The sequence below is a fragment of the Medicago truncatula genome, chromosome 4, assembly GCF_003473485.1.
Source record: "Medicago truncatula cultivar Jemalong A17 chromosome 4, MtrunA17r5.0-ANR, whole genome shotgun sequence".
NCBI lineage: Eukaryota > Viridiplantae > Streptophyta > Magnoliopsida > Fabales > Fabaceae > Medicago > Medicago truncatula.
The window spans coordinates 31,850,723-31,866,236 of NC_053045.1; the positions used below are offsets into that span (position 1 = coordinate 31,850,723).

The 15,514-nt window shown below is 30.0% G+C and overlaps 1 protein-coding gene and 1 long non-coding RNA gene across 2 annotated transcripts; one reads left to right on the forward strand and one right to left on the reverse strand.

Moving 5' to 3' along the window:
- Positions 1 to 1,310: 1,310 nt before the first annotated feature.
- LOC25492509 (uncharacterized) lies at positions 1,311 to 2,089 on the reverse strand. The gene is made up of 3 exons (XR_003011042.2): positions 1,920 to 2,089; positions 1,766 to 1,828; positions 1,311 to 1,591 (listed from the first exon to the last, which is right to left on the reverse strand). It is a non-coding gene; the product is annotated as an uncharacterized lncRNA (long non-coding RNA).
- A 5,026-nt stretch (positions 2,090 to 7,115) lies between these two features.
- On the forward strand, positions 7,116 to 10,921 carry LOC25492510 (putative E3 ubiquitin-protein ligase XBAT31). The gene is made up of 8 exons (XM_013600662.3): positions 7,116 to 7,487; positions 7,721 to 7,780; positions 7,912 to 7,983; positions 8,078 to 8,199; positions 8,313 to 8,453; positions 8,554 to 8,661; positions 9,214 to 9,466; positions 10,176 to 10,921. The coding sequence occupies exons 1-8, from the start codon at positions 7,305 to 7,307 to the stop codon at positions 10,578 to 10,580; spliced, it is 1,344 nt and encodes a 447-aa protein (XP_013456116.1). The 5' UTR covers positions 7,116 to 7,304; the 3' UTR covers positions 10,581 to 10,921.
- Positions 10,922 to 15,514: the final 4,593 nt, after the last annotated feature.

Sequence of the window (15,514 nt, forward strand, 5' to 3'; positions counted from 1 at the left end):
ATTTATAATAGACTTATAGCCCTTGTATAAGGTTTTTGTTAACTAATGTTCTAATGACTTTTTTTTTTTTTGTCAAGTAGCCTAGTGGTCACACAATTTAATTGTGGAGAAGTGAAGTGTCCGGGGTTCGAACCCCAGCTCCTGCATGTAATATGCAATATCCCTACCAACTGAGCTAAGCTCACGGGGATGTTCTAATGACTATTTAATTAATCTTTCAATGATTATTTTTTTTAGTAAATCTTTCAATGATTATTTATCTAATAAATAACTTTTTTTTGTTGAAGGAATCTATTAAGTAACATTAAATCAACCATAATATCTTAGTCGCATAAAAAAAAAAAAAAAAAACTTTCATGAGACACAAATCATTTTTTTCATCAATCATAATCTACCAAATGGTTCTTATCTCTACAAAAAAAAAATAGTTTCTGTACATTGTAGCCTGCATAAATTTGGAGGAAATCAACTTTCGTGCGGAAACTATGTTGTCACAGATCAGTGAGCACCACCACTCCTAACTAAGATGTTTGAACACATCATATCCTCTTTGATTGGAGCAAGTTGAGACCAATTCCTTCAAAAGAGAGTCCTGTTATACCGCAGGTGAACAATGATTACACTTTATCTTATATGTCGTAATAGAAGCAAGTTATATCAATGCAACCGTTTTGCTGGCTAGGTTTTTTCTGTCTGCATTTTTTCTGTTTTGACAACATTTTTGCTGTTGTTTATGTGTAGCAAAGTCGTGCTTTGTTAGGATCGGCTGATTTTGTGTTTTTGTGGGTGTGTGGATTAGTTGTTGTCAACTTTGTTTTTCCGCTTTTCGCGAGTATTTGTGCATCTTGCACAGTCTCGTCATCAATAATATTTGATTTTTCTAAAAAAAAAAGTAGAAAAAGTTTGGAGTTGAAAATTTGTTTATCAATTGTCTAGGACAAACTATATCAAAGATACATTGATACAAAGTGTGCTACATAAATAACCAATAAAATGGCATTGAAAAGGACACTTTAGTAGTTAAGCCCTCCACAAATTAATCTTAAGTACACACAGTCATTTCCAATATGATAATATTGTAAAGGGAAACCACATTTAAATCATGTAGTGGAAGCATGTATTCAATTTTTTTTCTACATCATAGACATAAAATGGATGACAACACAAAGATGTCCTTAAGTTGCCTGTCATGCATATGCTATTTTTTAAGGTCAATCACAAATTGATAATAAAAAAATAGTTTGAGATATTAGAGAATAATGTGATGCAAATCATAAGTAAATCAGAAAATAAGAAAAGCAGGAAGAAATTAATCAGTTTGAGATATCACTTACTTAACATTGAAATATTTAATGAAATTCTCAATGAGCATGTTCTTCAAGATAGCATTGTGTAGAAAGTAAATGAATCAAATTATGAAGTAACCAAAAAGTTTCACATCTCATGGAACAAATAGCTTCAACAAATTTGGAACGTAAATGGTAACACATTTTGCTATTATATTACCTTAAAATGATGTCAAATGTACCAAATCAATAGAATATAAAGAATAACCCCATCACTCCAAAACTCAGTAGTTGGTTATGCATACCTATCATTATCAATTAAGACAAAGTTAGGAATTTAAAACTAATGAGAAAATGCAAATGATTTCCAAAACACAACATATATAATAGGAAAAATCACTACAAATAGAACTTAAAATTTCAAAACATGGATATCCATGACCTACAAAACTAACATATCTCAAAGGTTCATTACTTACCATTCAGATTCATTATAACATACTTCAAACTTGTCTCCCTTTTCATCAATCCACCATGAGATCCTATAAACACTAACAATTTTCTTGTGTCAACAAATTATTCTAAGCAAGAAAATTTAGTTAGAAAAAAAATCCAAAATTCCAGATAGCTTACCTTTCCCTTAAATATCTTACAGTGGCAAAGTAAATTGGTGCATCCATCTTCAGAATTAGGATACTCAAAACACAATTTTTGATTCGGATAATGCTCAATGTATCTGTATATGACATAGTTTGGAATGTTTCCCTTCCCAAAACAAATGTAATTGGCGTTGCAACAAACAAAAGCATCTAAAGTGCAAATATCACAACCTAAATAGAATTAGAGTTAGTTGAGCAATAGAGATTTGAAGCATAGAAACAAAATGGATGAAAAATAGCAATAACAAAGGAACGCCATTAACTGAAACACAAATAGCAACAACAAAGCATAGAAACAAAACAAAAAAAATATCAATAAGTAACAAAGCATAAAAACCTAACCTGAAGCACCTGCAATCGATAGATTTGGTATGGAAGAACGGACAAAAACTGGAGAGTCATAGTATGTAAGGGGAACCAAGTGAAGTAGAGAGATTTTGAAAGAGAAAAATAACCTAAATAAAATCACGTTATTGAAAAAGATGAGCAATAGAGGTTTGAGTAATAGAAACAAAATGGATGAAAAATAGCAATACCAAAGGAACGCGAAACAAAACAAAAAAAATATCAATACGTAACAAAGCATAGAAACCAAACCTGAAGCACCTGTTTAGTAGGAAACCATTAGGAACAATTATTTGTACTATTTTTGTCTTGCAAACAAAATAGGAAGAATTTGTTAATAGGAGTGATTTGTTTTTTTTTTAATATTTTTTTATGTTTATCTGTTTAGTAGGAAACGATTAGAAACAATCTGTATCTGTACGATTTTTTGTTATGCAAACAAAATAGGAAGAATTTGTTAATAGAAGTGATTTTTTTTTTTATATTTATCTGTTTAGTAGGAAACGATTTTTAAAATAAAAAAGGAGATTTCTGCAATTTGATATTTTAAATAGGGGTAATACAGTAAAAGCAAGCACTGAATTTAGCTTAAAATTAGGGCAACAATTAGCATTCGGGTTAACTTTAATAAATAAAAGAAAATTTCTGCAATTTGATATTTTAAACAGGGGTAATACAGTAAAAAAAAGCACTGAATTTAGGTTAAAATTAGGGCAACAATTAGCATTCAGGTTAAAATTAGGGCAACAATTAGCATTCGGGTTAACTTTAATAAATAAAAGATGATTTCTGCAATTTGATATTTTAAACAGGGGTAATACAGTAAAAGCAAGCACTGAATTTAGGTTAAAATTAGGGCAACAATTAGCATTCGGGTTAACTTTAATAAAAGATAAGCAAGCACTGAATTTAGGTTAAAATTAGGGCAACAATTAGCATTCGGGTTAACTTTAATAAATAAAAGATGATTTCTGCAATTTGATATTTTAAACTGGGGTAATACAGTAAAAGAAAGCACTGAATTTAGGTTAAAATTAAGGCAACAATTAGCATTCGGGTTAACTTTAATAAAAGATAAGCAAGCACTGAATTTAGGTTAAAATTAAGGCAACAATTAGCATTCGGGTTAACTTTAATAAATAAAAGAAGATTTCTGCAATTTTATATTTTACTCATAATAAAAAATCTCACTTATTTGGGGGAACTCAAAAATTGTATTGGGGGAGGATTATGGAGGGTTTATATGAATTTTTCAAATCCAATCTATGTTGCCATAATATTCTTAAAATTAAAAGTATATTAATCATAAGTATTAGTTTATCATTCTCTAAAAAATTGTTCTTTCAAAAAATGTGAATTTTTTTAGGGTTAATTAAGTTTTTCGTCCCTATAAATATCTGCAATTTTGTTTTTAGTCCCTATAAAAATAAATCATACTTTTTAGTTCTTACAAAATTTTCTGTTAGTGTTTTTAGTCCATGTTAAATTAAAATTTATTTAATTATGCTTAAACTTCTAAATTTTTGAAAGATTTTTTACATACATGTTCATAACATCATAAGACACTCTTTTATAAAAAAAAATTAGTTTTTTAACATATAATGAATTAAATATGAATTTTTCTAAAAGTCAAATTTTCAAGATTATATTAATGAAAATTTGGACCTAATAATAAAATTTTAAGTTAATTTTTTACGGAGGAACTTTGTATAATATTCTAAGTAAGTATGTGATAAATATGTTACAAATTTAAAAGTTTAAGCACAATTAAGCAAATTTTAATTTTACATGGACTAAAAGTATGTGTTGGTTCCTATTAAATTGAAATTTGTTTAATTATACTTAAACTTTTATATTTTTAAATGATTTTTAACATACATGTTAAGAACATTATAATAATCTCTTTTATAAAAAATTAGAATTTTTTAACATGTAATGAATTAAATATAATTTTTTTAAAACGTCAAAAATTCAAGATAAAACTAACGAAAATTCGAACCTAAAAATAAAATTTTGAGCTAATTTATTGTGGCGGAACCTTTTATAATGTTTTAAATAAGTATGTAAAAAATCATTAAAAAATTTTAAATTTTAAGCATAATTAAACAAATTTTAATTTAACAGGGACTGAAAACACTAACCGAAAATTTTGTAGGGACTAAAAAGTGTGATTTATTTTTATAGGGACTAAAAACAAAACTGCATATATTTATAGGGACCAAAAACTTAATTAATCCATTTTTTAATCTATTTTTCTATATATTTCCAACCCCTTAAAGCCCTCCCATTCCTTTCCTTCTAAACTCCCAAACAAAGCCTAAGCAAACGGTCAACAATTCGATTATCAACCATCCTATGAAAAAAAATTTTTGATTGGAATGAAGGAATTCACTTCCACAATTAATCGCACGCCATTATGGTCAATATGTGTATAGTAACAATTTAACAACAGTATATATATGAGCAGTATAAAATCTTTTTGTGAACCAATAAAATGGAATAAATAAAGAAATGTTTTCTTCTTGATCTTGATTTAGACGAAAGGTGTATTAATTTAATAGTAAAAATTAAACTGACTTTGTCTACAGCAGACATAGTCACGATCCATGAAGAGAGGTTACTGTTTTGACCAGAATCAGAATATATAGCCCCTCACTTCACGATCAACTTTCCTACGACAGCAATAGAAAAATAAGTAAAAGGACCAAAGTTGCAGTCAAATTGGTAAGTCCACATTGCCTAATTGGAAGCTCGAGCTCAAATAGGTCTCCCTTTTTGACGTGTTAACATAATGTAGTACTAGTAGTACCACCCCTACACAAGTCATTAAAATAGAATTACCATTCAACTATCTATAGATTTACCATTTAACTTTAACGAGTGTGTTTTAACTTTTTTGTTTGTTGATAATGAGTGTGTTTTAACTTTGAGTTTGAAGATGAATACCGGTAAATATTTGCATTAGTCCATTAATTTTTTTTTCCTTGTGTCAATATTTGTTTTTGTTTATTTTAAAAAGTATACTTTTTATGTCCACGTTGCATGTAATATGTAGGGTCGAAGTTTGAATTTTAGATTTTTGGACTATTAATTTTATTGGATGAATTTCTAATAACTTGATTACTTGATCAAAAACATCTGATTTTTATTAAAGTTATAGTAGGATATCGTGATTCAATGAATAGAAACAAATGTCACATTTGAGGTAAAAAAAAAGTCTTTTTATCCATTTGTTTATAAATGAATGTCTTTTAAAGTTTACGCACACATATTGACAAATGTAGAAAAGTTGTCGACATAAATAATTCTTTTATTAAATTACCTTTAATAACTATTGGTGTGTTTCCCACAAAAGTAGATTTTTTTTTTTGTTATAGATGAAGTGGTAATCCACTGAAATTAAACTCACACGTAACTGTGAGGTTCCAGGTTCGAATCCGGGTCACGACGTCCGGCCTTGCAATTTCGACATTTACCAGTTGAGCTATGACTTCTAGACCACAAAAGTAGAATTATATTGCTGAAAGTAGTGCATAACATTAATTAGAGGGTATAATTGTAAAAATTTACATTAAAAAGTGAACTTAAGATTCATTTTAAATTTTTTTTCTTTCCAAAGTGACACTCATTTTACTAAATTGACACTCATTAATTAGAAGGTATATTTATAAAAGTTTACATTGAAAAAGACAATCATTTAATAATTGAATTAAAGTCATTTCGACAATAAATAAATAAATAATGGAATCAAAAAAATCAATTTATATTCTTTACACAAAAATGTATTTATTGTATGTGATAAATTCCATTTACACACAAAAAATTATATTTGTTTTTAAATGTTTCTCTTTTCTGTAAAAAAAAAATATATTCCCTCCGTTTTAAAATATAAGCAAATTTTACTTTTTAGGTTCATTCAATTATTGATGTATGTGGTCCATATTATAAACCACATACATCATTAATTGAATGAACCTAAAAAGTAAAATTTAGATATATTTTGAAACGGAGGAAGTATATGTTTTCTCTTATCTTGTTAAATAAACATTGCGCACGTTACAATCTCACAAGCCCAACCATGAAGATATTAAGGATTTTGAACTTCTAATTAAAGATAACAATTTCAATCATTATCCAAATTTTGAGTTAGGTAAAACGTTTTCTTCTGTCAACAAATCAAAACCAATTATAAATTCATATGTATGACATTAAAATAATTATAATTAAATTCAAATGTTTTAAATAATCAAACTATAATTGACTAAATGTATGTTTTGATCCACTTTTAAGGGGATAAAATTGACTCTAAATATACAAAAATTGATTCTGATATAATTATTTTTTTAATAGAATTAATTATACTTGAAGTTAAAATTTGTAGTTTTTGACTTTAAAGTTGACTTTTACAACTTTAATGTTCAACTTATTTTTACTCAAATGTACTATTCAAACACAAATTATTACATGAGAAATGCTAACTAGAAAATTTTGGAAAAGGAACGTATTTAACTTTGTTTTTTATTTTAGAGAAATTTAACTTTGTTAATTAGTGCCACAACCTTTATTATATTTTCAACCCACTTCTAGTTAGAAACAATTGTTTGAAAATCAATTTTTATCACCAAAAAACTGAAACATACCTAAAAATGTGAAGTGTGAAAGTCTTAACATAGAAAGTGTACTTTGAATTGAATTCTTTTAAAATGAAACACTAAAAATCTTGTGCAATAAGCTACTACATGAGACAGTATTTTTACCACAGTAATTTACTGCAACAAAAAGGTAGATGAGATTGAGTATAAAAAATAAAAAGTTTTGGGGATAATGGAGGAGTACAACTACAAAGAATCTGATTGATGCCATGCCACAGCCAAGTTTCATTTACTGACACATTCAGCTACCTATGTGACTATGTCCCTCCCTTCTTTTCTTTCTCTTTCTCTCTCTCAAACAAGAACAACTCAATATCAATAATAATAAATGTGGCTACTTTGAATTGAAAACGTGGAGAAGGATGGGTCAAGGTGGTCTTAGTTGTAGAGGTAGTCATGAACATGGACTCTTTCGTGCTGTCCAACATGGTGACCTCAAAACTGTTTCTACTCTTTTACAGACTCACCCTTCTCTTCTCAATCGTACTACCGTTTATGATCATCATTCCCCTCTTCATATTGCTGCTGCCAATGGTCAGATCCAGGTTCAATTCTTTTCCCTTTGAGTGTTAATTCGCTCCAGATAAGTAAAGTCTGACAAAAAATTGTTATGAAACTTGGGTTCATCAAGATTCGTCTTAGATGGACTTATTAACCATTTGAGCCAAGTTTCCCAATTGGGTTTTCATTTTAATTTCTGGGTCTGAAAAAAAAAATGTTTTTTTTTTTGTTTCCAAAATTTGATTTTTTTTTTTTTTTTGTTGTTGGGAATTCGCAGGTTTTATCTAGGCTTTTAGATGGATCTACAAATCCAGATGTGTTGAATCGACAAAAGCAGGTGATTTGTTAATGTTATTTGAATTTGGAATTTTATGGAAAGAATTGAAAAATTGAATGTGTGTGGAGAATCTTTTATCTTTTTGTGTTTGTTTTTTACTTATCTTTAATTGTGTTTTTTGAAAAATTCAGACCCCACTTATGTTGGCAGCAATGCATGGAAAGATTGATTGTGTGGAAAAGTTGCTTGAAGCTGGTGCTAATGTATGTTACATTTCCCTCCATGTTTATTTCAATTTTATGAATTTTTTTATATTTAATTATTTTATTAAAACAAATAATTATGAAAAATTATCAGGTTTTAATGTTTGATGTGTGTCATGGAAGAACTTGCTTGCATTATGCTGCTTACTATGGTCATTCTTCTTGCCTTAAGGCAATACTTTCTGCTGCTCGATCTAGTCCTGTGGCTGCTTCTTGGTTAGTCCTTTTTTATTTCGGCATCAATTTCTTTCCTAATTGGTTCGGATCGGTGATGTACTTTGATGATTTTTAAACATTTAACAATGACATGAATACAATTTATATTGCAGGGGGTTTGCACGGTTTGTGAATATTAGAGACGGTAGAGGTGCTACACCGTTGCATTTGGCAGCTCGTCAAAGACGGCCTGAATGTGTGCACATTCTATTGTGTAGTGGAGCTCTTGTTTGTGCTTCAACTAGCAGATATGGGTATTGATCTTTCAAAGTTCTAATGATGACTGACAAGCTTGGATTTGAATGTTTGCCGTGTTCATTTGTTTTGTTGATTAATATGTTACTATATTTGCAGATGTCCCGGGAGTACTCCACTTCATCTAGCAGCTAAAGGAGGATCTCTCGATTGCATCCGCGAATTATTAGCATGGGGTGCAGATCGTCTCCAACGTGATGCATCTGGGTACATTCTAGTTTCTAAATATGAATTCTTACCACTTGAGAAGATCTCACCAATGATGATCAATTGATTTGGATTTCCTACGGAGGAAAAAGCACGCTGTTACACACAGTTTTTGATCTCAACCGTTAATCTGAGATTGGACAGTTCAGATTACACAATAACAAAATCAGTTTAAAAAGATCTCGACTGTTAACTTGAGATTGAACTGTTGAGGTTGAAAACTACGTGATGTAGTTACTGCACAAAATCCAAATCCGATGATTGATAGATCATACAAATAAACCTATAATTTGGTGTTAGTTATAGTAGTAAAATGTAAGGAAGTCTCTAAGAAAAACCTATAATTTGAAAAATATAATCACTTGTTTTGGTAGGCCTTCCTCTTTTGTTCTTTTTTGCTATTTTTCAATTTAGGATTTACCTTATCCCAAGAAACATTGTTATGATTCATAAGTCGAGAAATTCTTACAATATAAACTAGACCTGTTTCAACTTTCAAGTCCAAGAATTTCTTAAATTGCCTTCATACTGTGTGTATTTGTGTTTATGCAGGCGGATACCATATGTGGTTGCTTTGAAGTACAAGCATGGAGCATGTGCAGCATTGCTAAATCTTTCATCTGCACAGCCTCTTGTATGGCCATCATCATTGAAGATAATCAGCGAGCTTAATCCAGAGGCTAAAGTTTTATTAGAGCAGGCCTTGTTGGACGCGAACAGGGAAAGGGAGAAAAACATATTGAAAGGCAGTCCTTACTCTCTTCCATCTCCACACTCTGATCGAATAGATGACAATATATCTGAGGTAATTTGACACCCTTTGATTTCTTACCAACTATTTGAGTTTACTGCTTTGCTTTTATGTGCAGTTGAATTGAATTATGGCAATATAGTTCCTACAAACTTAATAAATTTACAGCAGGAAGTCTAATTATTTGGATATTTTTCGGAATATGCAGCAAATCAAAAGTTTATACTTTTAAGTTTTTTTCCTTCTAATTTTGATCAATTAAACCTGTCGAATTTATGCATAAACTCTGAGCTATTTGTCTTTGACTCTGCTGTTCCAGCCGGGTAACAACTTAGTCAAGCCCACTTACCTTTTAGGCTTAGAGCTCGGGGTTGTCTGCCATCCCAACGAGCTACCTTAGAAAACTATCATCTCTTTACCATCTGTAGGTTAGAAGTTACCAGTGCACGTAGCAGCCCATCAAGCGATCATCATTATATCAAACAGGCTCTGAACTATTGAAACTTCTCTTGAACAAATGAAACAAGTCTACGGTACTGATTAAAAAATGTCAGAATTTCTTGTATTCCAAATTCTAGTCAAGTGTAAAGTTCATTATACATTCACTTTTGGGGCAAGTCTGAAATCCGTCTCTCTTTGACTTGTAATCTATGTTTTCCCTTTACATTCGCATTGCTGTAACACACTAGTAAGAAAGAAAAATCTTTATGTTTTTTCTTGAACCACACTATATACTTATTGCAAGATCTAATGTGATTTTCAGGTTAGCGAGACGGAATTATGCTGCATCTGCTTTGAGCAGGTGTGTACAATTGAGGTCCAAGACTGTGGCCACCAGATGTGTGCACAATGCACACTAACACTCTGCTGTCACAACAAGGCCAACACTTCAACTTCGCATCCCATCCCACCCATCTGTCCATTCTGTCGAAGCGCTATATCTAAACTGATGGTTATCAAGGTAGAAACTCACGAAGACATGGATCTAGACGGCGCTGATACCACTTGTTTCAAGCCAAGCAAGTCAAGGAAATTTCGTAACATGAACGAGGGTAGCAGCAGCAGTTTCAAGGGATTGTCCAATGTGAATTCATTCGGAAAAATGAGCGGCCGTAGTTCCGGGATGATTGCTTCCGAAAATGAATACGTTGATGATAAGCCACAATGATGTTGATACCTATTGTTGTGTTTTTGCTGATGAGTGAATGATAATTGCATATGCAACTATGCTTGATAAGCAAGGTAAAATGAAAGTAAAAAAAAAGGAAGAGTTCAATATGCAATATTGAGAACTAAGCAAAGTGTGCATCATCATGACATGTTGTAAATTGTAATGTCAATGAAAGTATACTGCATCCATTAAATTTGAGAAAATTCTTTTTTCTCATTAGTTAAGGTCTAAAAGACCATAAAGAAAATGTATTGTGTATTATTATTTGCTTCTGAATGTAACAACAAAATGAGCAATAAAATATGAAAGGGAAAGGCATGGCCTATTATTGGTTGTCATGTGATAATGTCTACATCGATATAATAATTTGTGCACTACTAACCCGTACTGAAGGAACCTTACGATTAATATAACAGAATCCAGACAAGTTCATGTGTCAGGGTCACTGGGGCCTCACTAGGTTATGGATAACTAGTTGACAAAGCAGAATTAGCATCATTGTTACAAAATCTGTGAATAATGACTAGTGACTATATTGAAGTCTTGTGTCTGTTCTAGTAATTTCATAAGGAAAATGACACTTTATAGGCACTGCCCAAAAAATGTATTATAGTAGTAAGTTGTACCATACATATTAGTGACATTTAACCATATTATGATCCCAAGTGGTGTTGATTGAGGATGACACGTCAAATAATTTTTAATCAGATTTTACTTATATCTTGGCAAAACTTCGGATCTTCTATTTTTTGAAATCCAAGAGTTGAGACTAAAATATACGTTAATTATATACTTAAATTTAAATAAATTTCAAAAGTGTAATCATCTATAAATGATCTTTTCATCTTATGTTTTTAATATTCTCTTGTATTTTCTTTACTCTTTTTTTTTTTTATCTCATTAATTGTTTTATATCTTACTTTCTTTTTGTGTTCTATATCTCTCTCATATTGACACATATATGGCATGAGACAATCATTATCCTTTTATACACCATGAGAAGTGATATGTATGCTCTATTTTTAACATTCTTTCTAATACTCATTTTTTTATTGGATAAAGTTTATGTAGATACCACTTATTGAAAATGGATCTTATAAAATGATGAGGCTCACATGAATTTCATCTAATAGAAAAATGAGTATTAGAGAGAGTGCTAAAAAGATAATGTTAAATTTATGAAAATAAGCTAATGCGAGAGTTAAATTTGTACTTATCATTTATATGTAGTTATGATTTTAAAACAAATAAGCTTAATGTAGTTAAGGGTTATATTATTTTAGGATAAATAATCATTTTCGTATGAGGATGTGTAATGAGTAGATACAATATTCATTCAATTTATCGAAATTTTAAAATAGTTTTTGATTGCGCACTCTGTTAGTTAAAATAGTCTCTCCGTTAAATTGTTATGTTAATATTGTCATATCCGTTTCTCAATATACCGACTGTTATATTAATATCTATAAGTATTTACTATCATATTAGTCTCTATTAGAAAATGTTATTGTCAATGTTGAATGACTATTTTGACTAATGAATTGCACAATTAAATATTATTTTAGAAGTTTGATGCATTGATGAACTATCTAGCTACTCGTTATATATTGGGGGAAAAAATTATGATTTGTCCTATATTTTAATGCATTGCACAATAGTTTTGTGTTGTCAAAAGTATATTTGAACTTCTGTTGCTGACTTTTTCTTAAAAATATATGTAATTTTAAACAAAAATGATGCATCTATAAAAAATAATAATACTCTGATCTAGATATTTGCATTGCCTTTTTCTTCTTTTTTTTTTTGGTCAGGTGCATTGCCTTTTAAATTGTACACGAGAATATATATCTTAAAGTTAGTAAAGAAAAAAAAGAATATCTGCCAAAAATAAATAAATCTTAAAGGATGACTAGTTCATGACCACATGGACCCTGGCCACATAAACAAACAAGCTTAAGCAATTATAAATCTCGTAACCTTCCCATTTGTGTCCAAAGCAAAGTGGTTTCCAATTCACATGAATCAGAATGGGAACGTGCAATGTACGATAAATAATTCAACTCATCTTCATGATATACTTTTATTTTCATTTTCAAGAGAAAGTGTGTTTGTTTTAAGTCTAAGAATCATATTTCCAGCAATACATTACTGACATTTGTTACAAGTTTGAGAAAAAATATTCATGTGTAAATTATTTTGGGAATAGATTACCTTCTCATGTGAGAAGTTGGGAAAGTGCATTCCCATGAAAATCTATATATCTATTTTTTAAAACAAAAAGTATACCTTCTAATCTTTCTTGGCAAATTAGTCTAGCGTGACACCACATCACACACCAAGGTTATGTGGTTCTCTATTTGTCATGTAATCTTTCTTGGATGGGTAATTGTTGGAATATATTGTCCATCAACTACTCTATAGGTCATGATCATCACGAATCACAAACATGTCTTGTAAGTACGTCAGGGACCAAATGGAGGAATCTAATGTTATGGTTAATTCTGATTTAGTTGGTTTTAATAAAATAATTAGTGTTCCTTAAAAAAGATAACTAATTAGTGTTAGATAGTTTTGTTATTGGATTCTAGTTATGAGTAGTTGAAGAAGTTAGTTAGGTATAGGTATGATAGCAAAATCCGTACCCACGGATACCCACTCGAACTCATCTTAATTTGACAGGTTTTTTCCATTTTGATTGAGTTTGAGTATGAGTTGGAGTTTTTTCCTATTTCAAAACACAGATATGAGACGAATAACGAGGATATGGACACCCATCCCGAATCTATACTCAAATATGTTCCAAAATGTAGAAAATACTTTACTTCCCATTTATTAGTCATTTTATATAAATAGAAACTCCCTGGATCATTTTTCTCAGTCAGTTAGAGTGTCAGTCTGTTAGACGACACTCACTCGAGTTCGCTCTCTTCTTCAACATCTCGCACTCTCTGTCTCTTTCTTCTCATTCGGTTAAGGAAATGTTAAAATGAACATATTGTTAGATAATGTATTATAACATTGCATTCGAGACTAAACAAATTTCTTTTGTTAAGAAAATGATTCCCTTAGGGTACGGGGGATACCCAAACCCTTCGAAAATGGAGATGTGATTTAATTTCTCATCCCCGATAAATATGTGTAGGGTTACAAGTAAGTATGTAAAAATCAAGATTGAGATAGGAAAGGTAAAACATATCCCCTACCCCGTCTCATTGCAATGCCAAGTTAGATATATAAGAGATTAGTGTCTAGTTAATCCTATAAATATATATTATGTAAAGTACAATACAATAAACAAGAGTTCAATTTTGCAAATCATTTTTCTCTCTCTCAGGTATTAGTTCCAACAACAAAAATTAGTTTCCGCTCATAATCAAGGATAAAAGAAACATTATTTACCCTTTTTATGTATTTATTTATTTACATCTAAAGGAACAAGAAATTATATTTATACAACCATTTTATGATAACTTTTGAAATAAATTTTTCTCTCATATTTACATTGTGTCTTTACTTTCTCCGTATTGTTTTAACTTTTATGTCAATACCTACATTTTTTTTAATATTTTGATTGTTTGTCTCATAAAATAATTTTTTTATTAAATTGTCTAGTGGTTAGAGCTTGCACATTTTTAAATGTAGAAAAATAGGGTATCCGAGATTAGAACTTCGACTCCTGTATGTAATATGCAATATTCCTACCAACTGAATTAAGTTCACGGAAATCTCATAAAATGATAAAATGATTGTTCATAAAAGGCACCTCTAAAGTAATACACTCTTTCACTTTAGTTTCTATCACAAAAATGAGTGATGTAAGACTTTCCAATGTAAAATTGGGCAAAAAAATTAAAGTGCTGCTTATAAATATTAGATTTAATTAAGTTTTTAATCCTTATAAATATTCACAGTTTTGTTTTTAGTCTCTACAAGATAAAATCACACTTTTTAGTTCCTGTGACATTTTCCTTAAGCATTTTAGGAATAAAAAATGTTGATGAAAATTTTTGACTGGGATTAAAATTATTGATGGAAAAATTTTATAGGGACTAAAAATGCTGATAGAAAATTTTATAGAGACTAAAAAATGTGATTTTATTTTATAGGGACTAAAAACAAAATTCAGAATATTTACGTGGATCATTTAGTTAAGAGGAATGATATTTTGACAACCAATTTGAAACAACTTTGAATGACAACCTTTTTCCGCCTTTCTTATTCGACAATAACAATAGAGAGAAAAAGAGGAAGAGAGAAAATAAAAGTATAATGAGAATATGAGAGAGAGTTTTTTTTTAAAAAAAAAAAGAATATGAGAGAGAGTTGTCATCAAAATTGTTAAAAATGGTTGTTTAAATATCATTTCTCCTTACATAATTTACCTTAAATGCTATAAGAGTGTCACGTTCACATGAAAATAGGGTGTGTTAACCCATGTGTGGGATATGCCACACTCAAAGCTTGATTAGGTATTAGCTAGGGCCTAGTGGTACCTATGAATTGAAAACACATACTACCTCCGTTCCTTTTTAATTGTTATTTTTTGACATTTTACATAAACTAAGACATTCAATAAATATTACTACTTTTGATACAATAATATATACTTTTACTATAATAACCTTATTCATTTAATATTTCTTTTCATATATTTCTTTCTCCACAATAAATGAGCAAGAATAATATTGGTAAAACAACATTTAATGTTGCATTGAACTTCGAAAGTGACAGTTAAACAGGAACAAAAAATTTCTCTAAAAGTGACACTTAAAAAGGAACGGAGGATAATCTGAAACTAGCCAAACAAATTACTTACCCTGCATATCTCAAAGTTGTCATCAGTCGATAGATCGAGAACAAGTACTGGTGCCGAAATTGATGATTCCACCAGGTTCTGTAATTGTTTCAGTCAATATTAATGGAAATTCGTA

Coding starts and splice junctions, on each gene's coding strand:
- LOC25492510 (XM_013600662.3), top strand. CDS start 7,305: ATGGGTCAAGGTGGTCTTAGTTGTAGAGGTAGTCATGAACATGGACTC. Junction 7,488..7,720: donor CTGCCAATGGTCAGATCCAG/GTTCAATTCTTT, acceptor GGGAATTCGCAG/GTTTTATCTAGGCTTTTAGA. Junction 7,781..7,911: donor TGTTGAATCGACAAAAGCAG/GTGATTTGTTAA, acceptor TGAAAAATTCAG/ACCCCACTTATGTTGGCAGC.